General features: G+C 40.9%; 1 protein-coding gene across 1 annotated transcript; it reads left to right on the top strand.

Annotated features, from left to right (window-relative positions):
• The first annotated feature begins 471 nt into the window (after window positions 1-471).
• Window positions 472-26,684, top strand: TMEM154 (transmembrane protein 154). Its single transcript, XM_043513276.1, has 6 exons — window positions 472-629; window positions 8,265-8,595; window positions 11,503-11,526; window positions 13,941-14,026; window positions 15,645-15,705; window positions 26,109-26,684. Exons 1-6 carry the CDS (start codon window positions 542-544, stop codon window positions 26,122-26,124), a joined length of 606 nt encoding a protein of 201 aa, XP_043369211.1. The 5' UTR covers window positions 472-541; the 3' UTR covers window positions 26,125-26,684.
• The last annotated feature ends 757 nt before the right edge of the window (window positions 26,685-27,441 follow it).

Below are 27,441 nucleotides of genomic sequence, written 5' to 3'. Positions count from 1 at the left end.
AGCAATGGTTTAAAGCATTTAGAACCTGTTTTTTTCAAAAGTGTGTAGGGTACTTCTGCATGTTCCACAACTTGTGCTTGTGTATCAGAGTTTGCGGGCAGAAGTCCAAGGGCTCTTCTGAAAATCTGACCCTAGCAGGTCATCAATATAGCACACCAACAGTGAGAAATGTGAAGTCCTCCAAACAGATACAGAAACATCTTATTTTGTGCAAGGGCCTAACTATCTAGGTATTTATACCACGTTCATCACCATGACATTGAATATAAAACAGACACTACGTTATAGGCATAGGTCTTGAGAATGGCTAAGAGTGGCAAATTACATAGGTGATTCAATTGAATTAGAGGTTGAAGAGCAATCTTTTTTTTTTCCCTCTTTTGCAATCCTTGCTTGTTTGACAGGCCCAAACTGAATTACATCACTTCCTAAAAGCAATCAAATACAGCACATCTTCAGAAATTTAACTCACATACACATGAGCAGGAAGCAGGAAATGTACTTGTTCCTGTAAAACAGGGAGAAACTAAAATTGAGAATCATGCCTAATCACAAAAAATGTAACATACAGAAACAAAACTTCGTGCTGTTTTTTGTCCTGTTTCTCGTGGCAGGATCTGGCAATTATGGTAAGTAATAAAGTGTCTTTTGCATTCTGAAGTAGAACTATGCAGACATGTTTTATGCCTACAGCGATAGAACTCTGTTAGAGGGTAACACCCTAAAAACCTGATTCTCTGTAGAAGGTTTGTGAAAACTTGCACTGTGTTTCAGCTTTATTTAACTTTGCTACTTTCATCTGTGTGTGTGTGTGTGTGTGGTTTGTTTGTTGTTTAATAGATATCAGCTTCACCTGTGACATTTGGATGCAAACATCCTCAGGTGTTTTTAGATACCAGGGTTTGGTTAACATCCATCATTATTTTCTGTTATGATTTTCACCATTTGGTGTATTTTGTCTGTAAAAGTCATGTCCTTCATAACATCATTTAATGGACAAAAAAAAAAGTGTACTCTGATTACATTCAAAGTTTTCAGTTGAATATTTCAAACAGCCATAATGAACAACTTTTGTAAAGCAAAATAATAATCTTGGGATGATTCATACTGTTTAAAAATTCATGTATTGCAGGCTTGAATAGTTAAATTTTGAACAAAAATCATTAAACTATTATGTGTACAATTGTTTCATTTGTATTTTGCATAAGAAACAGAGGCAGTAACTGAACAATGTTGGTGGATGTTTTAAAGAAAACTTACAAACTGTTTTACTTACATGTCTTTGGGTATGAAACAAACCACTTTTGAAATCCTTCAGTATACAGTGGTATTATTAGCTGCTCTCAAATTGCTGTTTCAAGCAACAGTTCTGCACAAAATGGGGAGAAAGGAGAATCACTCTGTTATTGCTACCCCACTTTTATTATGGTTTTAATGACCATTGTGAAAATGGATTTAAAAAAAAAAGGGGGGGGATTATAGCCATGCCGTAAGTCTGGGCAATAGTCCCTGTCTGTACTGCAAATCTTATTGTGGTTAAGGGTAATGCCTATACACACAAGTGCTATGATGAATTATAACATGGTTTGGTCTTGCCTGTGTAGAAAGAATAAAATTGTGTTACAACTTTATAACAGTCCATGCTAAAGGACTGTTATAATCCAAGTTATTAGAAAAAAAGGTCTTGTCCATAATTATCAGGGAAATTATGCAGAATAGTAAGTCTCTTTCTAAATTTGGTCTAGTAATAATGAAGGACCAGAGCTCTCAAGTGGTCTTTCTAAAGTCTCACCTATATGTTTGGGAGACCATTTACAAAACAGTAGGCCAGTAGTTCTCAAACTTTTGTACTGGTGACCCCTTTTACATAGCAAGCCTCTGAGTGCGACCCCCTTATAAATTAAAAACACTTTTTTATATATTTAACACCATTATAAATGCTGGATGCAGAGCAGGGTTTGGGGTGGAGGCTGACAGCTCATGACTCCCTGAGGGGTTCCAACCCTCAGTTTGAGAACCCGTGCAGTAGGCCTTAAAGATGGGGAAAGCACAGTTAGGTCTTGCAGTGTGGATAGAATGATGTTATAAATAACATTTCCAAACTATATTAGAATCTTGCAAAGTCAAAATTCCACAAATTGAATTACAGCTAAAAGAAGATTTGGTCCCAAGTACACTACAAGACAAAGCTGTAACAATCTCTGGAGAAAACTGTATTGTAACCAACCCCCTCACCACAGCCAGCTTTATAATGCAGATAAAGGTTGTACCTGAACTGTGCTGGTATTCCCTAGAGTGTTCCATGTCCCTTTGTACTATGTTGAACATTTAGGAAGTTACAGAAATGCTTCCTCACTTACTGAGCTATGCCACAAGAACCTTGTTCAGTCACAGAGATAACAAAATTCAACAGTGCCTCATGCAGAGGATGTCAAGAGCTAGGAGGTGATTGAATTTATGTTGTGTGCCCATCCTATTATCACCTTTAGCCATAATTCAAGAGGACTTCTCAGTTCAAGAGCCAAATGTGCTGTGCAGATTGTACAAACAGCATTCACAGACACCCTATATTTTGCTGAAAAGACCTCTTAGGTGAAATCACATACATAGCTAGGACCACTGGGGGATTCTTATTCTTGACCTCTTTTCCGCCTCATAATGATGAATTTAAAAATGGAACTGATCCAACATCAATGTTTGTAGACATAAAAACTTTTAAAAAAAATCTATGAGGAAGTTTAGTATATTGCTGAAAATGGAAGTAAAATCAGATTTCTTTTCAGTCACTATGAAACTGTCTCCCTCTAACGTATTTTGAGACCAAAAATGTACCTGTTATAATTTTCTAGCAAAATGATAAAGCAAGAAATGAGAGTTTGCTTGGATTCTTCCGTCTGGCCTGGTCCAGCAACTGCTACATTGCTGCATCATCTCTTTTTAAAGATTCATCAAAGTGCAACTCTCTGAAAAGTGCCCATGTAAAAATGGTACCTTTTTACTTAACAGATTAACTCAATCTGTTCATTACACACAAAGAGTTAATCTGTTGAGTACACACAAAAACTCTTAGTGTGTATTCCCATTTGATTCACAAACAAGTTGTTACTGCTGTTTACTCCTGCACTAGAGAGCCACCTCAGAGAAAGAGAATCCTTCTTACACATCAGCTAAACTGTATATCAAATTCCAGTCAGTGACCCCTGTGCAGTGTTCGTGAAGGTATCTTATGATTTCTGGTGATAAAGGCTTCAGCTCATTTGGTTTTAAACACAGAGGTCCTCTTGAGTGATACCTCTTGAGAAGATTCACATCAGAAATTCGTGAATGCAAAGGAATTGCACAAGGTGTCATTGAGGGCAAAACTGCAGGAAAGTAAGGTTAAACAGGTGTAACTAAGCGCATAATTTGATCTGCAGAACCTTTATTAATGTTGATGATGAATGATCCCAGCTTGACTCTTAGATGCTGGTCAGAATTTGCAGGACTGGCAGTAGAAATGTCAGTTAAGCTGTCTATACCAGGGATGAAGTTGTTCCATCATCTAGAAATAAACTCAAGTATATTTCCCTCCTGGTTCACACCTATCTGGATAAGACTTTTTGTATGTACCCATTTTCTACAGGATCTTTTCTATTGATTTACCCCCACAAACATGTGGCTGTTTTACCCATCCAGGACAGTGTATCTATTAATCAAGCTGGTCTTCAGATGTTTTAAGGATTCCTACGTATCATATCTGAGGCATGTTTCAGCATATTACCTGGGCAAGCCTTGCCCATTTCAAGGAGCAACACTCCTTAGATCAACAGTTAAATGTAATCAGACAAAAGAGTAGAAATGATGTAGAGAAAAGTTATTAAGTAGAAAGAAACACTTGGACAAACTGGAGTCTTTCCCCCCCCCTACACCCCGCACACACAGTGTTTGTTAATAAAAAGTCCAATGGAAAAAAAAATCCTGCCTCTACTCCATAAATAATGCCACCTGGAGAAGTTTTAAAAAGAATGTTTTGAGTAGAGGGTGTATTAACAAACAATTGTGGGGGGCTCCTGTTTGCACAAATGTTTTTTTCAGTAATATAGTATTTTAACTCTGTTTTTTAGCCCTAAATTGAGTTTTCTTTCACATGGACTATTTGTATGCTATAGCAAAGTTTGGAGAAGCCAAAATTCCCTTTTAAAAAAAAATGTGATTATTCCATCAATTGAAATCTTGTATTTTTTTTCCTTTTATTTTGTGCTCAGGTACAAAGCTGTAATTTTAAAACATTCCCCTCCAGGGACTTGTTTTATCAGAACAATCGAGGTCTGCTCTGGCAATTTTATAATAGGATGTATTTATATTCTTTAGAAAGAGGAAGCTGATTGCATGGTTTTTGCTTTGTACTCCCCTTCAAATTAAAAAGAGAAGTTTTGTTTACCTGCCTACTTCATCAAGAAGGCAAACCACTGAGAGTAGGAAATACAGCAAGCATTGTGTTCAGATATGTCAACAAAAATACCATTCTTGCTTTTGTTGTGTAGAGAAATGTGGTCTAGTCTGTACGGCCAATGACGAGAAAGAGTCAAGCAAGATTCACCAGTTTCTTACCAGTAGCTTTAAAGAGGAGAAGATGCTAAGCAAGACTTCACGCCGTAGTGTACATGTCTGCAAATGATGCTGCTTGTCCTTTTCAAAATTTGAATGAACAACTTCATTCATTCGCTAGCACAACCAGTAATGATAAAAGCCCTATTGTGAAATTTAAAGCAACTTTTGAGTGGCTGCTAAATCGTACTCTTACTCATGCTGTATAATATCCTATTCTGTGAGGAGTCACATTATTATTTGTGGATTAAGGTGCTACTCACTGTGAGTCACGATGTCAGAATCTAGCCCAAAGAAAGGGACTAAGAGCATTAATTTGAGTCCCATAAAATGAAGGCAGGTTCTGTGCAAGCTCCCATGCTTAGTGCCACCAGTGTATTTCAACTCTGATCTGTAACTCTTCCTCCCACTGAGTGGAGCTATGCTACACTAAGCAGTGACTGTTTGACGTTGACCAGTGAGATCATCACAGTCATAATCTATCACTTGAGACCTCAGTCATGCTTTAAACCCTGGAGGCAGTTAAAACATAATTTCTAAATGCAGCAGTTAAAACACAGAAGGTAACAACAATATGCTGGAAGCAGCATTGTATAACTGGCTACTGAACTGCTGAAGGATGTACTCTGAAAGCTGAAGGATGTATTTAATTCTCCCAAATTAAATCACTTAGGAAAAAGAAAGTGGGGATAGATGCTCTTTTGTCTCTAGAATTATGTGAAGTGAACAAATATACATGTTAACAAGGTCACCTTCTGCTTTCTGAATTTATCTTTGGCTGGAGACTGGAAGGGGAATTTTATTTAATACACAAGTGATCAGAAATCTGCTTTAAAGGTTGAACATGACAAATAAAGAACAGAAGAGACATTGGAACAGTCTCTCCGGGACATCAAATGCAAGATATATTCCAGCTGAAAGTTTAGGATTGTGGTTAATGAGATGTTACTATTTGTTCTTGCTTTCAAGTATACATCATGCTTCAGACATCTGAAAAGCTTTTATAAATTATTTGCTCCAGAAATAACAGAAACCTAAACTATCCTCCCACTGCTTCCCCATTTGTCCTATTTTTAGCAGTGGGCTTGTTGCTATCAGTATGTTAAGCAGAGGAAGCTGACAGATTCAAGAGAAGGATGATCACAGGAGTGTAATTAAACAAATGCAGATAAATGGTTCTGCGACACTGAGTTGGTTATCTGTTATGTCAGTATTAGGGTTAACCATGCAGGCGTCTGCAACACACATGTCTATACTGGTGTGTTGGCCCATCATGACTAGATGATGATGTTAACTATGAAATGAAATTGCTGCAAACACTGGTGGTGACTAGAAACAATTTCTGGGAAGAAGAATCAGGAAGAACCAGGTTGCAAGGAATAAAAGTGCAGTACATTAATGCCTGTGCCAGTGGATCCTCTTGACAGTGTTTAAGCAGAACCAAGAATATAATGCGTTATCAATGCATGCAAAAATAAGAGGATACATGTAACAGGTCACATGAAGGGTATTATCTACCTAAGAGGCAGAGATTCTGTTTTGCTGTTGAGTAAAGATTGGAAGTAGTAAAGAAGTTAAGTTTTACTAATTAATGTTTTGTAAAGTCCTTTGAAGGAGACCAGTTAAAAGTTGTTGCTATGTTTGGAATGAAGTAGTCTGATGACTTATTTTTAATATTAAGCATTTTGTGATCATAATTTTTAGTAAAGGATAAAATGACCAGGCACTCAGGTGATGAGTATAGCATAAATACCTAGATAGATAAATCATCACTGCAATAACAATGCAATAAACTCAAATTATTTTAATTATTTAAAATCTTGTTCCCTAGGATACAGCCTCAAGAGATACTTATTTCCTTCCAAAGATCTAGCAGTCAGGAGAAGCAATGTGGTCCAGTGGATTAAGCATGAGATAGGGATCTTGAGTTCTAATTCCGGTTTTCTCACTGACTCACTGTGTCCCCCTGGGCAAGCCACTTCACTTGCCTCCCTTTATTTCCTCATTTGTAAAATTGATGTAATTGCTCCTTTCACAGGGTTGTGATGAGGATTTGTGTGTTTATAAAGCAATTAACATGTAAAGTACTATTGGTCCCAATCCAGTGAAGGTCCTGAGTGCCTCCAGTATGGGGCTGAGAATCTTTAGCTCTCATTTACTTAAATGGAAGCTAAGGAAGATCCGCACCTTGGAGGAAGGTGTTTAGCACATCACAGAATCAGATCCAATATGTTATTAAAACAGCCATAGAGTCTTACCCTCATGTATTCAGTACAATGAAAGCCACAGAACACAAGGCACTGTCTAAAATAGCAGACAACACTGAGCAGTCACAACTTCAGCTCCTTTTAGGTTGAGAGTTATTTAAGGCCTGATACATGGAAATGTAAAAAGGACTCATTCCTGCACCCTTTACTTAAGCAAAAGCTCCTATTGACATCAACAGGAGGTTTTGTCTCACAATAGGGCCTACAACTTGTTGTAGTTGTTCGAGTAATAAACACCACAACAGTTAATAAAATCTATCTGGGGCAGCCTTGAATAATTCTGCTAACCCAATACAGGCAGAAAGTTTTCCCACATCACAGTGATCAATGTCATCAACTGTACCCCTGTTGCTTGAACAAACAAACAAAAAAACCCACCCCTATTACATTTGAAATGAGGGTAGCTAACACTTTGCTACTTGTGCTATAGTGCCTGGTGTAGGAGGAGCTCTACTCACTGCCTTATTGTAGGTGGAGGTAGAGGAACTGCAATTGTGTCCACTAAATTCTCTATGTTCTTGGCTCCTCCAGTGCAGAGTCCACAGGGAGGGTGAGTGAAAGTCAGCAGGTTTCAGAGTAGCAGCCGTGTTAGTCTGTATTCGCAAAAAGAAAAGGAGTACTTGTGGCACCTTAGAGACTAACAAATTTATTAGAGCATAAGCTTTCGTGAGCTACAGCTCACTTCATCGGATGCATTTGGTGGAAAAAACAAATGCATCCGATGAAGTGAGCTGTAGCTCACGAAAGCTTATGCTTTAATAAATTTGTTAGTCTCTAAGGTGCCACAAGTACTCCTTTTCTTTTTGTGAAAGTCAGCAGTTTCTATGGGCTTTGCCTTCTCCGGGGCCAGACCTATTCCTGCCTCCGTCTCCTCCCTCTCCCCGCTCCAGGCCTGTTGAGAGACTCTGGGGAGAAAACAATGGAGAAACAGAGAAAATGGTGAATTGTATGAAGGGAGAGGAGATTTGATGAGTCAGAGATAACGGGGTGAGCCAAATTTATTGAGTGGGTGGAGGATGAGTCTAGGATTCAGTCAGGAGAAAAGAGGAATGGCTGCACGTGTGGTGTGTGAGAGAATTTATATTGTGCAAGAACAAGCGGGTGGGTGTGGTTGTCTGGGAATGGGGTTACACGTGTTGCTGTTTATAAGAGCAAGCTAGCAGAATTTTGTCCAGATCGTAAGTTTTTTTGACAAATTGGCAAGGATGATGTGGTTATGTATGAAGTGCCCATCACTGTGGTCAGTCAGTCTGCAGACATTCAAGTGTGGTTTAAAAACAAACAAACAAACCAGGATGGGTACAGGAGAAATGAAGAGGAAATTTTAAAACCATATGCTTTGACTCACTATCTATTTTGATTATCAAATTAAAAAGTGAAAATGTTAAGATGTTTACATATATTTGGCAGGCACTGCAAATGAAGATGCTTCAGGAGATGATTCATCAGCATTGAATGTTACAGTAACACCTAGATCAGAGAGATCTGCAGAATATTTTATAACTGCAGGTGACCATGATCTGAAACCTGCCATCAAACCAACAGAAACTGAGAACAATGTTGAGACAGGAAACAATGCAAGTACTGAGTTAAATGATATGCATAATGACAGCACCCCAGAAATGGCAGGTGTACCGCCTGCCTTAATGTTTGGCATTCCTGTGGTGATATTAGTCCTACTAATTCTGCTGATCATTTTCTTTGTGATACGTAATAAAAGGAAAAAGCCTAAACAAGGTAAAATTTGGGACTTCAAATTTTAGAAGAATTTTTGTAGATAATATTGAACATGAACAGGAAAGGATTTCAGGAAATGGAATGCAATGTTTATGATGTATTTATCTAGCGATACTTGAATTTTCATATGCAGAAATGGAATGTATTATGAAACTATAGAGTTTTGTTTTCCTCACTAAATCTTAGCACAGTATATCCCATTTAAATTGGTCTAGTTTTGCTTCTTAGCACCCTCTGCTTATCTCTCACATCCATGACAGCTATGGGCTATAATAAGATCCTCTGGCAACTCAGCCCTCTGGTAACATTTAAGGGCAAAGAGATAACTATTTGACCATGCATGTTTTTTCTCTTGTTCTGCTCTTATGCTTACTAATTCACTGTTGAGGGTACTTCTCTAATGAACAATGTACTTCTTTCATTACTGACAGGGAGAAACTACCTGAAAATAGCAGCAAAATCTTGATAAGAAGGAATTTATCTTAGCACTTCAAGGAAGCTTTCACAGAGACCCCTGTAGTGCAATTGCTGTTATGAAACCACTTGTTCAGATCAAAGTAAACTGCTTAAGAATCACATGATCAGGGTAACTGTATTCCGCAATAAGATGATGAAATTTCAGGAAGGTACATACACCCTACCTCAATAACTCTGCTGTGTGAAACAATAGGAACTGAACAGAGGAAGGGCCTTAAAAATATAGAGTGATGTAGGAACTTCTGAAGGTGTTGTTCTGATACATTTTGGAATATTTTGTGCGGTTAAAAGTATGTCAGCCTACAAATATTAAACCATAAACACTTAGGACCAAACTTTCAGTGTGCCTCTGAAAATGCCCCTGCATTAGTATTGGGTACGTCACTGACATACACCAAATGGGTAATGAAGCTTCTGCCTGGTTGTTCATATGTGTGGGGGATGTTCATGTAAATATGTGGGTACATTTTCAGAGGCCCACTGGAAATTTGATCTTAAAGATTGCTAGAGCACAATTCTGGGTTCGTACTCACATTTTCCTTTTGCTTGGAAGTAATACATTGGGAGTCAGCCTTGTAGACACTCCACTCAGCCTATACACTGCTCCTGACATGACTGGCAAACAGAGAGATAAGGTGGATGTGCTGGAGTGGGTTGGAGGCTTTGGTGTCTTCTGGCTGGGCTGAATTTAAAATAAGCTGATTTGAACCATAAAATAATTGTACAATGTGGATATTACATCCAGCCCTTCATTCTTTTTATTACATGCTGGAACTCCTAAATCATTTTGAGGCCCCTGCAGAAGAGGTTAGTTCTCTGTATAGTGGCCTGCAATGCCACACCATCTAACTGCTTGCTAGCTCGCTCTCGCTGGTATTTACATCTATCTATATATGCACATTTCCCTTCTGTTCTTCCCATGGTTTCTAGTATTCCTTAATATCTCATCCTACCGTCAGTCCTCTTTCATTTTCCAGCTCTCATGTGGCGTCTCATCCAGCTTCCCTGACAATTGTTCCCTTTGCTTTCTGTAATTTAGCACTGAGATTTCAGCGATCATTCAAGTTTCTTTACCTTTTCCTCCAATGCGGAAACCAGCTCCTATGATTTTCATTAATAAATAGGTTTCAGAGAAGTAGCCGTGTTAGTCTGTATTCGCAAAAAAGAAAAGGAGGACTTGCGGCACCTTAGAGACTAACACATTCATTTGAGCATAAGCTTTCGATGAAGTGAGCTGTAGCTCAAATAAATGTGTTAGTCTCTAAGGTGCCACAAGTCCTCCTTTTCTTTGTTCATAAATAGGTGCACTACAGGTGGCCTGTCTCAAAGCTTGCAATAAACCAATTTTTACACCAGTTACTTTTTCAGGAGGTCACTTTCCTTCCTGGAACTGGTTAGTTTCCAGGAACTCTGTTTGCAGTCTGCTGTTCACATTCTGAAGGCGAGCTCCCACTGCACTGATCTGTAGCTTAGGTTTACCTCAGCCACTGATTTCTGCTCACGCCAAACAGGGCGAGGCGACTCATGGGAGGGGCACGGGCCAAGTGTCCCTCCAGCAGCCGGCTCGAGGGAGGAGAGGAAGGGGTGGGGCGAGAGACGCTTCCAGCCACGCTGCCGGGAGGCTGCCCCGTGCAGCGCAGCGGCTGACTGGGAGAGCGGCTGGGTGCGGCAGCAACAGGCCGCCCCCACCCAGGCTCAGCTCCTGGGGACAGCGGCCGAGCAAGCCGGGCCCCCCCGCCCCCCCGGCATGCTCAGAGTCGGCTCCGGTCCCCAGAGGTCGAGCTTGGGCAGGGAGCGGTCGGCCGTTGCCCCCTCCCCAGCCAGGCTCTCTCGCAGCCAGCTACTGCTGTGCGCAGAGCAGGCGGGGGAGAAGGGCTCCGACTCGCTCAGCCGCTGTCCGGGAAGCCGCCCGCTGCCGCCGCAGCCAGGCTCTCTGGCGGGCAGCCGCTCCGCGGCCTGGCTGCTGGGGGGAGGAGCTAGCGCGGCAGGAGGACAGAGCTCCGCCCCCCTCCCCCGGTATCCCGCTGCGGGGCGGGGATGGGGAGAGCCCTGGACCAGACTGGGAGGAGTCACGTCGGGAAATCACGTGTCTCCCCCGCCCCGCCCCGCCCCGCGCGCGCACACACCTGTTCGTCTCATGTATCTTGATAACCAGCAAGAGTTGGTGGTGGTTAGCTTCTTTTAGTGCATTAGAGAAAATTACTGATTAAAAGCAAGCAGCCCCTATGTAAACTACAGACGACAGGGTTAATGGAAGAGCGCGTATAAAGCATTTTAGTTTCAACCTAAAGGATTAAACAAAACGGCTAAGTCTTTAAAATAAACCTACTGCAGAATTTCCCCAGCTATTTGGGGTACCACCTTAAGGGAAAATGGATAGTTAAAGACAAGTTAACTATAAATTCAACTTTTTAAACTTATTTTATTTCAGATGACTGGGAAGTGAAAATGTCAAAAGGTAACATTATAGATGTTGCTCGTTGTTTTGGCTTGTTTGCTAAAGTAGACCATGTTAATTTTTAGGGCCTTGTTGTTGTGGTTTTAAACTTATTGTATGGCTTGAGACGTCTATATTTTGCACTTTCAACACTCTTACCGTTTCTCATTAATTAACCCTAGAGGAGGAGAAAGAACCCCAAGTCCCACCAAATAACCACTGTTGTCTTTTGTGGTTGATGTATTGTAGGGTGCATTACCTCCTGCTAACATTTGCAGGCTCCTCTGGTGATTATAGTACATCTGGCTGCCACTGTGGGACTTCTGATCCTTCAGCACATAGACTGCAGGCAGCAGAGGGAGGTGGCACCGAGCAGGGAATACAGGCTCTGTTGGGATTATTTCAGGCACGCAGATGGAGTATGGCATAGGTGCCATGCAGCCTGCTGTCTATAGCCCCACCACTTGTTTTGGGCACAAGCCACCAGTGGTTCTCTTACTGTAAATGTGGATGCTGCAGGATACAGTTATACTTTGGGTAACAGGGATAGGCTTCCTGACTCTGTCCATAAATTTTATCTGCCCAGAATAAGCTTTATGTCATGTTCAATTATTTTTCAAATTTGCTTGCTCATTATTACATGGCATGTAACGATTCTCTGGATCTTGTGTGAAGTGAATAACCCATGTCCAGTAAAAACAAGAGGCTGCAGAGTAGTTCTCATCCATTTGATAGTTGTTACATTATTTTACTGAGATACTTCCTTGTGGTAAGTGCTGAAAATTATTAAAATGGATTTATGGGGGGGAGGGGAGATTCCCTTTAATTCAGGGGTTTTCAAACTTCATTGCACCGCAACCCCCTTCTGACAACAAAAATTACTACACAGCCCCAGGAGGGGGGACTGAAGCCTTAATTCACCTGAGGCCCGCTACCCTGAGTGTGGGGGCCCAGCGCCCAAGCCCACCACCTTGGGTGGGGGGGGGCAAAGCAGAAGGCCAAGGGCTTAAGGCCCAGGTTAGCAGGGTGTAACCTCAGCCCTGCTGCCCAGGGCTGAAGCCCTTGGGCTTCAGCCCCGGGCCCCAGCAAGTCTAAGCCAGCCCTGATGACCCCATTAAAATAGGGTCACAACCCCGAACTGCTGCTTTAACTCATGCTAAAAATACAAAATAAAGTTAGCAATAGTCTTTCAACCATGAGACTGTCTCTAAAAATGATCAGTAAAGGCAAGAGTAAAATTAGTAACATGCAGTTAGTATAGTTATGACCTTTTCTTTTTAGGTCATTGTTGAAACCAACCTCCTGGTTGAAATAACATTTCTAACTTGGGGCTCTATCTTGCTTCCATTGAAGCAATGGGAGTTTCACCATGGATTTCAATGGGGTAGGATCAGACCTTTTATTTTGGGCCAAAAGAAATCTGATGAGGTTCAACAAGGATAAGTGCAGAGTCCTGCACTTGGGACAGAAGAATTCCATGCACCGCTACAGACTAGGGACCAAGTGGCTAGGCAGCAGTTCTGGAGAAAAGCACCTAGGGGTTACAGTGGACGAGAAGTTGGATATGAGTCAACAGTGTGCCTTTGTCGCCAAGAAGGCTAACGGCATTTTGGGCTGTATAAGTAGAAGCATTGCCAGCCGATTGAGGGACGAGATCATTCCCCTCTATTCGACATTGATGAGGCCTCATCTGGAGTACTGTGTTCAGTTTTGGGCCCCATACTACAAGAAGGATGTGGAAAAATTGGAAAGAGTCCAGTGGAGGGCAACAAAAATGATTAGGGGGGTGGAGTCTATGATTTATGAGGAGAGGCTGAGGAAACTGTGATTATTTAGTCTGCAGAAAAGAAGAGTAATGAGAGGAAATTTGATAGCTGCTTTCAACTATCTGAAAGGGGGTTCCAAAGAGGATGGATCTAGGCTGTTCTCAGTGGTAGCCGATGACAGAACAAGGAGTTATGGTCTCAAGTTGCAGTGGGGGAGGTTTTGGTTAGATATTAGGAAAAACTTTCACTAGGAGGGTGGTGAAGCACTGGAATGGGTTACCTACGGAGGTGGTGGAATCTCCTTCCTTAGGGGTTTTTAAGGTCAGGCTTGACAAAGCCCTGGCTGGAATGATTTAGTTGGGGTTGGGTCCTGCTTTGAGCAGGGGGTTGGACTAGATGACCTCCTGAGGTCCCTTCCAACCCTGATATTCTATGATTCTCTAATTATCTATCTAGAGTGCATAGATAAGATACCCATTTGTTCCATAAGTGGGCTATGATTATTTGTTTCTGACCTGTTGGGCTGATGCATCTTCAAAAAGTAAACTCACTAGAGCAGCACTGGTGTCCCACAATTAAGGCCAGAATTATACAAGATTGATACAATTGTTACATGTCTATTTGAGTGAAACACGTTGTCTAACCCCATCTTTTGTTCCCTGGATCAAGTCCTATTTTTGAAGAAGACACACCTTCTGTCATGGAAATAGAAATGGAAGAGCTCGATAAATGGATGAATAGCATGAACAAAAATGGTACACGGTAACCCTCCAATCATTTCTCTCTTTGTCTGAGGTAGCCTCCATGAATAGAAAAAATATCAGAGCTATTTTATATTTGTGTTGCTAATTTTCCTAAAACATTTTTAGTCCAGATCTTCAGCCTACTATACCAGAATAGTTGCACAAGCAAATATCAGGAGTATTTAGGCTGGCTGAGTGCTTATTTTTATCAAATAATGGATAAAGATATAATACCATAAAAGGTTTCAGTTTTCAGTAGAAGCTTTTATTAAACACGTGTACTGTATTTATATTTTTAAATAAAAATTGCTTTTTAGGGGTGCAAACTTGTCTCTTGAAAAGATCTGGCTTTCTCAGTATTCAGTGTGTCTGCACTAGTGTGCTGCATACTGTGCCATTCTAAGAGAAATCACTGTTTACTCATAGCCCTTAGCACTAGTTACTCATTACATTGTTGCCAGGATCATCTTCCTGGCTCATCACTGTGACTACATCACCCCCCTTTGCATCCTTCCACTAGCTCCTTATCCTCTACTGCATCAAACACAAGCTCCTTCTTTTTGCCTTTTAGGCCCTTCACCATTTAGATTCACCTTATCTGTCAGAAATACTGCTTATCAAGCTGCCAGCCTCCACCTTTGCTCTGCCATTAATGGCAGCCTTAATTTATCCCTGATCCACTTCTCCCGGAAGCACCTCTGTGCTTTCTCCCAGGCTGCCCCTGGTGCATGAGAAGAGTCAAAATTCTCAAACGTGTCACCTAAGCTGCCTTCAAGTCAGTTATCAAAACTTACCTTTGCCTTAATGCACAGAGTTAACTGCAACCTGATTACACCTACACAGGTGGCACAATGTGATTACTACTCCAGACTGGCTAAGAATTGCACATAGTCTAATCTTTTGGTTGCCCATCCCTTACCCCATGCCCCAATATGCTCATTTGCTTCATCCACCTATTATATCTTGTCTTTCAGGTGGTAAGCTCTTTTGGTAGACACCTGTCATTTCCTGTAGTTTTGTACAGTGTTTAGCAGGATGGTCCTCGGACCTTGTTAGTCTGTAGGCACTACCACAATATAAACATTAAATAATAATAATACTATGTCAATTGCTTTAAATACAGTAGATGGGGAAATATTTATTGTAAAAAGATGTTAACGTTTTAAAAAGTCAGCAAACATTTTACATATTGCTTCAGCAGTAGCATCACATACAAAAATACCCCAAACTGCTGGCTGCACTAATCTTCTGAAATAACAGATATGATTGTAAACAGTTATATTGTGAATAGATAACAAATAACCCTTGTAGTCTGAGTTTATGGGAAAGATGCATGTGGACAAGGAAAGGCACTTTCTATGTGTATACATACATATACAAACAAACAACTGAAATAAATATCATAAAGGTTACCAAGACTTCCACTACAGCCACAAGGGCAGGACACTTTAAAATAGCTGATAATTATATCAAACAAAATCATAAATGTGAAAATATTACAGATAAAAAGAACTATATCTGTACCCTGGAGTTTTCTGGTTCGCAGTCCCTACTCTGAAAGTGAACACAATTTTGAAATGTTTGAAAGAATTGCCAAAGGTAACAATGTGGTTGTCTTTTCTCTTCTTAGCTGAAGGTGAATGTTTACCTACTGTAAAAGAAGAAGAAAAGGAATCAAATGTCTTCACAAGGTACTTTTAATTCTACCATTGTATTTACTCAAAGAAAAACACATATCAACATTAGTATTGGCAAAATGTGATCTAACTTTTTTCTTCTTTGGATCTACTGCTAATAGCCATATTTATTTATTATGGGGACTTTGATGTCTCTTCAGACAAATGCCTGCAATGCTCTTATTCTTTAAAAAAAAAAAAAAAAAAGTGTACTACTTGTATCCTTTTGCACCCACTAGAAAACCGGTGCAGTAGCAAGCCATATGTGGATGAGAGAGCATGTGATGGAGCAAACAGAATTTCTATTAGTTGATCAGATTTTAATTGCCATTTCCCCTGTTAATATGCAGGCATTGGGTAAATCTACCTGTTTGTTTGTGAGCTGTCCCAAAAAGAAAGGTCCAATCAGCTTCAAGTCAAAAAAAACGTGGAGGGTCTCATCTTTCTACCACTAGGTGGCTCTAGCTTGACTGCACGATATGACTATCACACTTTTTTCGCTTGTGCACTAAACAATTATTATGATTTTGGGCATGTAGTTACTAAGATCAGTTATTATGAGATAATAATATACAACTCATTTGTCTGCAGTAACTATACTATACTGGGCTCTGAGTTTGTCCAATCTCACAAGCCAAGTAGGATCAAGCCTGCCCGATCAATAGCTTGACAGACCTTAAAAGAAAACCAGCAGTGCAGTAGAAATGGTTTTGTTGCTTCAGGAGGTGAGACTCTCCCCTCAAAGTCAATTCTGAGTTAATCTCCTACATGGTATTAAGGGGAGGAGGGAAACAGATTTCATTCAGGTTAGATTTAAAAATCAAAATCCCGATGGCTTGGTAGACAGTAAAATTCTCTTGACCCTTTTCACAAGGGTAAGGGCATGAACCCTGGTATCCTGAATAAACTGGCCATTCAGTTCTGCCTACCTAAAATTGCTCCTATTCTTCAATTTGCTCCTATTCTTCACTTCTTGTCATGCTCCTGCATTCCCACTATAGAGGTGGCTGCATTTCATTGGTAGGTGAAGTAGTTAATCTCTCTAATAGATATATAATTATGAACAATGACACAGGCACAAACAATTCCGCATAGATGCCATGTCAGTCATTCCAGATGCCATGGGGTGGTTCCAGTAGTAAAAGAGTTGCCAAGAAACCAGCTGGGGAAAGGATACTGGGGCCCATTAGGATACAGTACCCTTCCTCAGGGGTATTCTTAGCCTCCACAGATTCCTGGGGATCCAGCAGCTTTGGGGTGGAGCCCCTGAACTCTTTGGTGGGGAAGCAAATTCCATGCTTGTAAATGAGATGGTGGAGGGGGTGGGGGCACGTAGGAAGGGAAGATTCTCCTGGAGATTTCTTCAACCAGAGCCCTCTTCCAGGAGATCATCGTGGCAGATGACGAGCTAAACTAAGGTTACTTCTCATAATGTGGGTGCAAACAACTAGTATCAAAGGGCATTTTTTAGAGATTCATAGATATTAAGGTCAGAAGGGACCATTATGATCATCTAGTCTGACCTCCTACACAATGCAGGTCACAGAATCTCACCCACCCACTCCTGCAATAAACGTCTCACCTATGTCTGAGCTATTGAAGTCCTCAAATCGTGGTTAAAAGACTTCAAGGTGCAGAGAATGGTGACCTGTGCCCCATGCTGCAGAGGAAGGCAAAAAAAACCCTAGGGTCTCTTCCAATCTGCCCTGGAGGAAAATCCTTCCCAACCGTAAATATGGCGATCAGTGAACCCTGAGCATGTGGGCAAGATTCACCAAGCCAGATACCCAAGAAAGAATTCTCTGTAGTAACTCGGATCCCACCCCATCTAACATCCCATCACAGGCCATTGGGCCTATTTACCATGAATATTTAAAGATCAATTAATTGCCAAAATCATGTTATCCCATCATACCATCTCCTCCATAAACTTACTGAGTTTAATCTTGAATCCAGATAGGTCTTTTGCCCCAACTGCTTCCCTTGGAAGACTGGTTCCAGAACTTCACTCCTCTGATGGTTAGAAACCTTTGTCTAATTTCAAGTCTAAACTTCCTGATGGCCAGGTTTATATCCATTTGTTCTTGTGTCCACATGGTACTGAGCTTAAATAATTCCTTCTCCCTTCTGCTATTTATCCCTCTAATATATTTATAGAGAATAGTCATATCTCCCCCTCAGCCTTCTTTTTGGTTAGGCTAAACAAGCAAAGCTCCTTAAGTCTCCCTTTCATAAAACAGTTTTTTCATTCCTCGGATCATCCTAGTAGCCCTTCACTGTACCTGTTCCAGTGCTGAATTCATCCTCTTAAAACATCGGTCGAGACCAGAACTGCACACAGTATTCCAGATGAGGTCCTCACCAGTGCCCCTTGTATACAGGACTAACACCTCCTTATCTCTACCGCGTAAATACCTGGCCTGATGCACCCAAGACCGCATAGCTTTTTTTCACGGCCATATCACATCTGGTGGCTCATAGTCATCCCGTGGTCAACCAATAGTCCAAGGTCCTTCCCCCTCCTCCGTTACTTCTAATTGATGCGTCCCCAGCTTATAACTAAAATTCTTGTTATTAATCCCTAAATGCCTGAACCTTACACTTCTCACTATTAAATTTCATCCTATTACTATTACTCCAGTTTACAGAGTCATCCAAATCCTCCTGTATGATATCCCAGTCCTTCTCTAAATTGGCTATACCTCTCAGCTTTGTATCATCTGCAAACTTTATTAGCACACTCCCACTTTTTGTGCCAAGGTCAATAATAAAAAGATTAAATAAGATTGGTCCCAAAACTGATCCCTGAGGAACTCCACTGGTAACCTCCCTCCAGACTGACAGTTCACCTTTCAGTATGACCCGCTGTAGTCTCCCCTTTAACCAATGCCTTATCCACTTTTCAATTTTCATATTGATCCCCATCTTTTCCAATTTAACTAATAATTCTCCATGTGGCACCATATCAAACGTCTTACTGAAATCTAGGTAAATTAGATCGACTGTGTTTCTTTTGTCTAAAAAAATCTGTTACTTTCTCAAAGAAGGAGATCAAATTGGTTTGGCATGATCTACCTTTTATAAAACCATGTTGTATTTTGTCCCATTTACCATTGACCTCAATGTCCTTAACTACCTTCTCCTTCAAATTTTTTTTCCCAAGACCTTGCATACTACAGATGTCAAACTAACAGGCCTTTAGTTACCCGGATCACTTTTTTTTTCCCCCCTTTCTTAAAAATAGGAACTATGTTAGCAATTCTCTAATCATAAAGTACAACCCCTGAGTTTACAGATGCATTAAAAATTCTTGCTAATGAGCTTGCAATTTCATGTGCCTTTATTCATGTGCAATTCCTTTAGTATTCTTGGATGAAGATTATCTGGGCCCCCTGATTTAGTCCCATTAAGTTGTTTGAGTTTTGCTTCTACCTCAGATATGGTAATATCTACCTACATATCCTCATTCCCATTTGTCATGCTACTATTATTCCTAAGAGCCTCATTAAAGACTGAGGCAAAGTATTTGTTTAGATATTGGGCCATGCCTAAATTATCCTTAACCTCTACTCCATCCTCAGTGTTTAGCGGTCCCACTTCTTTCTTGGTTTTCTTCTTATTTATATGGCTATAGAAGCTTTTACTATTGGTTTTAATTCCCTTTGCAAGGTCCAACTCTACATGGCTTTTGGCCTTTCTCACTTTATCCCTACATGTTCTGACCTCAGTAAGGTAGCTTTCCTTGCTAATCCCTCCCATCTTCCACTCTGCTTTTTCTTAATCACCTCTCTGAGATGCTTGCTCATCCAGCTTGGTCTACAACTCCTGCCTAAGACGGTTTTCAGAGTAGCAGCCGTGTTAGTCTGTATTCGCAAAAAGAAAAGGAGTACTTGTGACACTTTAGAGACTAACAAATTTATTTGAGCATAAGCTTTCGTGAGCTACAGCTCACTTCATCGGATGCATTAGGTGGAAAATACAGTGGGGAGATTTATATACACACACAGAGAACATGAAACAATGGGTTTTATCGTACAGACTGTAAGGAGAGTGATCACTTAAGATGAGCCATCACCAGCGGGTGGGGGAGAGAGGAGGAAAACCTTTCATGGTGACAAGCAAGGTGGGCCATTTCCAGCAGTTAACAAGAACGTCTGAGGAACAGATCACACCACACGATCCATTGTCTACAGCCAAGCTCTACGATATAACCGCATTTGCTCCAACCCCTCAGACAGAGACAAACACCTACAAGATCTCTATCATGCATTCGTACAACTATAATACCCACCTGCTGAAGTGAAGAAACAGATTGACAGAGCCAGAAGAGTACCCAGAAGTCACCTACTACAGGACAGGCCCAACAAAGAAAATAACAGAACGCCACTAGCCATCACCTTCAGCCCCCAACTAAAACCGCTCCAATGCATCATCAAGGATCTACAACCTATCCTGAAGGACGACCCATCACTCTCACAGATCTTGGGAGACAGGCCAGTCCTTGCTTACAGACAGCCCCCCAACCTGAAGCAAATACTCACCAGCAACCACACAACAGAACCACTAACCCAGGAACCTATCCTTGCAACAAAGCCCGTTGCCAACTCTGTCCACATATCTATTCAGGGGACACCATCATAGGGCCTAATCACATCAGCCACATTATCAGAGGCTCACTCACCTGCGCATCTACCAATGTGATATATGCCATCATGTGCCAGCAATGCCCCTCTGCCATGTACATTGGTCAAACTGGACCGTCTCTACATAAAAGAATAAATGGACACAAATCAGACGTCAAGAATTACAACATTCAAAAACCAGTCGGAGTCAATCTCTCCAGTCACTCGATTACAGACCTGAGAGTGGCTATCCTTCAACAAAAAAATTCAAAACAGACTCCAGTGAGAAATAACTGAATTGGAATTTAATTTGCAAACTGGATACAATTAATTTAGGCTTGAATAGAGACTGGGAGTGGATGGGTCATTACACAAAGTAAAACTATTTCCCCATGTTATTTCTCACCCCCACCCCACCCCCGCACTGTTCCTCAGACGTTCTTGATAACTGCTGGAAATGGCCCACCTTGCTTGTCACCATGAAAGGTTTTCCTCCTTCCCCCCCGTCCTGCTGGTGATGGCTCATCTTAAGTGCTCACTCTCCTTACAGTGTGTATGATAAAACCCATTGTTTCACATTCTCTGTGTGTGTATATAAATCTCCCCACTGTATTTTCCACCGAATGCATCTGATGAAGTGAGCTGTAGCTCACAAAAGCTTATGCTCAAATAAATTTGTTAGTCTCTAAGGTGCCACAAAAACTCCTGCCTATGATTTTTTTCCCTTTCTTGGGATACAGGCTTCCGATAGCTTCTGCAGCTTTGATTTAAAGTAATCCCAGGCCTCCTCTGCCTTTAGATCCATAAGTTCTTCAGTCCAATCCACTTCCCTAACTAATTTCCTTAATTTTTGAAAGTCGGTCCTTTTGAAATCAAAAACCTTAGTTGCAGATTTATTTTTGTTTATCCTTCCATTCAGTTTGAACTGAATTAGCTCATGATCACTTGAACCAAGGTTGTCCCCTACAACTATTTCTTCTATGGAGGTCCTCACTACTCACCAAAACCAAATCTAAAATGGCATCCCCTCTTGTCGGTTCAGCAACTACTTGATGAAGGCATCTATCAGCTATCGCATCTGGGAAAATCTGAGCCCTATTATTATTACTAGCACTTGTTCTCCAGTCTATATCTGAGAAGTTAGTCTCCATGATCATGCAGTTTTCATAAGTATTTACATTAGTCCTACTTTAAAAACTTTAAAGAGGGCTCTATCTATATCTAAATTAGATCCCGGCTGTCTATAACACACCCTAAGTACTATGACAGGGGAGGCTCTAGTACTTTTCTTCCCCAATGTGATTTTTGCCCAGACGGACTCTGTCTTATCCATTCCATCATTTCTTATTTCTTTACATTCTACTTCATCATTGATATATAATGCTACACCACCACCTTTGCCTTTATTTCTGTCTTTCCTAAACAACATATACCCTTCAATACCTGTAGTCCAGTCATGACTACTATTCCACCATGTTTCTGTTATCCCTATAATATCTGGTTTCACTTCCTGCACCAGTAGCTCTAGTTCCTCCATTTTGTTACCTAGGCTCCTCGCATTGGTGTACAAACATCTTAATTTTTGCTGTTTGGCCTCGCTCACATTCTGTACCTGATTAGGCATGGTATTTTTCTACAGCCAGTATGACCTATTAGACTGGTATCCACACCGCCCTTCCTCCTTATATCCATTCTCCTACCCATGGCTGTATCCTTTCTTTCTTCGTCTTCTTCCCTCTCAATACTAAAATCCGGCGTGGAGATTACCTGAACATCTCCCAACCATCTCCCCCAAATTCCTAGTTTAAATCTCTCTTAATCAGTTGTGCCAGCCTCCATCCTAGAAGTCTATTTCCTTCCCTACTCCGATGAAGTCCATCCCGAGAGAACTGTCCTCTGTCCATGAATGCCTCCCAGTGCCCATACATCCCAAAGCACTCCTTACAGCACCACTGCCTGAGCCATCTGTTGATAGTCATAATCTTGGCACACCTTTGTTGCCCTTCTCTAGGAACAGGCACAATCCCACTGAAGATCACCTGAGCCTTGATTTCCTTAAGCGTTTTCCCCAGCCTGGCAGAGTCTCCCTTGATACGTTCCAGTGAGAATCTACCGGTATCATTTGTTCCCACATGAAGGATGATCAGTGGATTCTTTCCTGCTCCCTTTAAGATCCTCTTCAACCTCAGGTCCACATCCTGTGTCTTAGCACACCCTTCTATTCTCTGGATCAGCTCTGGTTACAGGCCTGTCCATCCTTCTCAGTAAGGAGTCCCCGATCATGTAGACCTTCCTTTTCCTGGTGACAGTGCGATTCTCTGGTCTATCCCCTGTTCCCTCTGGCTGCAAGTTCTTTCCATTCCTATTCTCACTTGTAATCCTCTTCAACCCATCCTGTATCCTCCTGGAGCTCATACTTGGTGTAGTCTCCATTGACTCTTCCCCTTTTCCTATAGGGCTAGCCGTTCCTCTCTTCTTCCTTGCCCTTCCACCTTCAGTGATCACCTGCTGAGCCCCTTCTTCATTTTCCAACTCTGCAAACCTGTTCTTGAGCTCTATTTCTCCTTAACTAGCCTGTCTTTTCCTCTGCCTGGTTCTCTTAGTCACATGCTTCCACTGTCCATTTTCTTCACCCAGCAGTCTCCCCTCAGAGCTCTTCGGTCCTGCTTCCATCTGCAAGTCTGAGCTTTTCCCTTCAACCGCCCCATGTCTTTGCTCCATAATCTGCTCGAACCCCCTTCTAAACTCAACCAGACTTTCCACCTGTATCTCCAATCCTCAGATCTTTTCTTCCATAAGCTCTATCAGACGGCACTTCATGCAGACAAAATTCTTTCCAGGTACCCCCTCCAGGATCATGTACATACCACAGCTTCTACATCCAGTCATCTTCATTATGTCTTCCACTACTTGGGTCACTACCACTGCTGCCTCTGTATCTGTAATAGCTTTCCCACCTAAATCCTGTTAATCTGGGAAACACAAACCACACCAAAACACTACCACCCACAGCAAAAACAAACCCCGAACAAGTGCCACACTACAAACTCCCCCTCAGACTCCTCCGTTTACAGCTCTGTTTGCTGGCTCCTGTCCCGCTGCAGCTGTCTGGTATAAGTTGTATCGGTCACATGCCTGGTGAGCAAATGGTGTGTTATATGGAGGGAGGAAGAGGTGTTTGGGTTAATGTTTACATGGTACCTTGAAATGCACACCAAGAGCAAACTGCAGTGTTTGTGTGATCCTGTCTCCCCCACTGAGGAAGTTACTATCCAAATTTCCCACCAGGATTGTGTTCCAAACCCATTCTTGTTTAGGCTTATTTAAAATCCCATACCTAATGGGCTTCCATAAACTTTAGTTAAAATAATATATAGAACCTTGTAGGGTTAAGTTTTGTTTCTGCTGCATTCTACTTCCACATCTCATCCTGCATGAAAGATGAAAATTGACAGTGAAGACAGGAAGTCATCTGGACTCTGAAAAATATTTTTAAGAGAAGAAAACAGAAAAGCTTAGATGATGGGAGATGGGTCACAAGAAGGAAAGGATCAGATCCATGAGCAGGTCACACTCAGGGATCAGACTGGGGTTGGGGTAAGAGCTGTAGCCTACCCTCCGTCCACCAAACGAGAAGCCATTTATAGTAGATAACTTAGATCTTCCTGATATGATCATCTTTTTCTTTCATGCCTTGATCAGTGAAATAGTTATATTGACAATACATCATTAGCTTCAGAGTTTACTCAGGTAGTTCACATTTCTCTCAAAGCTGTTGTTCCAGGATGTCTGCAGACTCATGCAGATACCACTGCATCTGTTTGCATTTGAAGAAGTTTCCTTTACAACTATCAAGACAAGAGAAATTACTCTTTTAAAAAGTGAAGGCTTAGATTCTGGATCCAAGATGTAACCACTAGCAATCAGACTGTGAAAAAGCATGTGTAATAGCCTTCCTGTTTCTCTGTTCCTTCTTGTGTATGAGCCCATCATGATGACAGAGTAAAGAAGGAGGGAGCAGAACTGAGAAGCCATGGATTGTAAAGATAACTACACACCCTTTCTCTAAAAGTTAGATTTATCGTAAGTCTTTGCTTGCCCAGCTATAGCTTGAATTAACAAGTAGAATAAGACCAAGAATTTCTTAAACACCTGCTAATACCAATACTGGAAGTAAAAACAATGTAAAATCATTGTGGCACCTTAGAGACTAACAATTGGAAGTGTTGCTGCAAAAGCCATTTTTAAGGCATAACATTTCCTAGTATTAATTTTGTGCTCTGAAATTACATAGCTATTGAATTACAACTCTTGACATTTTCTTAAGTGTTCATTTTCAAAAGTATCAGCTTGACCTACTAATTTGATTTGATATTTTATTACCATAGGTCTAGTTAGGATGGTCTTGTAGCTAAAAAAACAAACAAGAATCTAAGGCTATGTCTACCCTGCCCCATAGTTCAGACTGGGGAGTGTGTGAACACAGTGCTGCACTGTAACTCCCCCATGCGATGCTGCAAGCACAAACTAAAAACGTTCCTAATTCGCATGAATGTAGGCCTGTCTGACAAGGACTATTACTGGGAATGTTTTAGTTCATTGCCACAAATCTACATAGGGAAGTTACAACACAGCACTTTGATGCGGACTCTTATGCACACCCCTGTAGTCCAAATTGTGGGGCAGTGTAGACAAACTGCATATCAGGAGAGCTGGGTTCTTTCCTGGCTAGATCCCAGATTTCCTCTGTGATTTTGGGCAAGATGTCTTTGGGCCAGTCACTGCCTCAGTTTCCCCATCTATAAAATGGGGATATTGCTGCTACTTTTTCTTTTGTGGAAAATTTCTAAATGTTTTGGTTGTGTTCCATTTGGAGTGGAAATCAAAAACGTGGAATTCTTGCAAAAAGAAAAAAGGAGAAAAAAAAAAAAAGAAAAGAAAAGAAAAAATCTGGTTCCCCACCCAGCTCTATTATTGAGCCTTACCAAACAGACATGTTTTGCTGACAATGCCTCCTGGGTCACATAAACGGAAGAAAGAAAAATACATAGAACTATTTTAACAGATCATTTGAGGAATTGTGTTATTAAAGTCAAATAAATGATGTAAAATAGCTATTATTAAATTTAAAAAATCCTGTTAATCCAGCATTAAGGTTATAGATTTCAGCACACAAGGCAGGAAATTACAGTACACTCAGGAGCTGCTAGCCTATGCTGAATTCTGCGCCGCTACGCCTTCAATACTGCTGTTACCCATGTTAGCTAGAATCCAATTTAGCACAGGTATGCCTAGCCTTGCTGCAATCACAACTTCATTTGCAGTGTAGACATCTCCCAAGTAACAGAAAAATCTTTGTGTCTTATCATAAACAAAACAGGTTATTGGAAAAAATACCAAAGAGTAAATTATTTACGTGCAAACAACAGGGACAGAAGAGGAGGGGGGGAAGGAAACAATTTGACTTATATAAGAATGGATTTAAAAAACATTCCATGTGGTTCCCATAGCACAGAAGCTGGGGTGGGTGTGTCAGGGGGAAAATATGATTTGTCAGGGTTTGCCTGGAAACAGGAGAGAGCTTTCATTGAATAGTCTCCTTAGACAATAGAGAAATCAAATCAGCCCCACTCATGCTGCCTGGTATCACAAATATATTCATTTCATGGAATCTATGACCTGTGTTTATTTTCAGTCCACAAGATCATCATTACAATACACTGTCCCACTACCACTGAATAAACTTCACTGGAAAACTATAGTGACAAGTTGTTTCTCTCTTTAATACATATACAGTGACTGCGAATCATGAAGTCCAAACAGCACTGAACTGGTTAAAGGGAAGCTGTGCACAAGGCTCATAGTCCTATCCTGCAGATATGAGATGAACTGGATGTGAACTTAGTCTCAAACAGCGAGAGAAGCAAATGCTTTTGTTGTTTCTTGTTGCATGCATTCTTTGTAATGGAGGCATCACTAATAAAAACAAGGAAATGCATTACAGTAAGATTAAGGATCTGATTTAAACTTGCATTGCAATGAAATTTCACCATTAATATAGCAAGAACAGTCCTATTTCGAAGGGCCTCAGAACAGTCCATGTTCCACCTTATCCTCTATCTGTGTGTGGCTGTGATATGCATGACCTTATGTTCCTCCATAAAGCATCACTGTAGCCTTAACTCTCAATTTCCTTGTGTTAGTGGCTTTAAATCAGACTGCTAAATTCATAATCTTGTATTTTGGGGGGGTATAATTTATTTTTTTTGTAATGGTGGAATAATTTGTTTTGGATTTCCATTGATGAAGTAAAAGGCTGTGACTGCCAGAAGAGATTTGATGTCCACTAAAAAATTAAACTGCTCAAAACTACAGCATGGAGGATGTTCCTTAAGGCCAACTGCAGCCCCAAAGAAGGACCTAAGGTTTGTCAAATGTTTTGACAGTCTCAGGAAAAAGGTGCTATAGAAGTGGAAAGTTTTATTTAAAGATTTCCTCTCAGCTGTTGAACCGTAGTCCCTCCAGATACTCTGAGCTGTTCTTTCAGCTCTTCTCTCAACTCAGGGCTATTTTCTAATAATAATAATGAACTCTAGGGATTTTCAGTTTACGGTGCTTTGATATTCATCTTGCTTTTCACTGAAACGACTTGATACCAACCTGTTCTGAACATATGCATCAGAAACTGCCTGGCCAAGATTTTCAGAAGTAACAAGTTGATTCAGATGCCTCAATTTTTGAGTACCTAACTTGAGACACCTTCAAGGGGGGATTGCTAAAGGGTGGATGCTCAATACTTACTAATAATCAGGCCTCTTACAGATGCCAGAAGTTGGGCACCCAAATATTGTGCACCCCCCCCAACAAAAATCACTAGCCTCTTTTTTGAAAATCATGACTTTTTTTTTTAATATGTAACAAACGTGTGGAACTGAATGTTAGTTAATGTAGGTTTTTGTCCTATATTTAAAAACTCAAGTCCTAGCTAAAATTTACTTTCTACAGTATATTATTTCATACCTGGGCAATATATTTTTGAGAAGTGTGCCCAATTGCTCATTGACCTCAGAAAGTTTGAATCAGGCCTCACTTTGGTTGCTTTCTTGGCTTTCCCCAAGCACCATTCTCA

The sequence above is a fragment of the Dermochelys coriacea genome, chromosome 4, assembly GCF_009764565.3.
Source record: "Dermochelys coriacea isolate rDerCor1 chromosome 4, rDerCor1.pri.v4, whole genome shotgun sequence".
NCBI lineage: Eukaryota > Metazoa > Chordata > Testudines > Dermochelyidae > Dermochelys > Dermochelys coriacea.
Note: the sequence above shows the minus strand (reverse complement) of the source record. Positions and strands in the feature narration are given on the sequence as shown.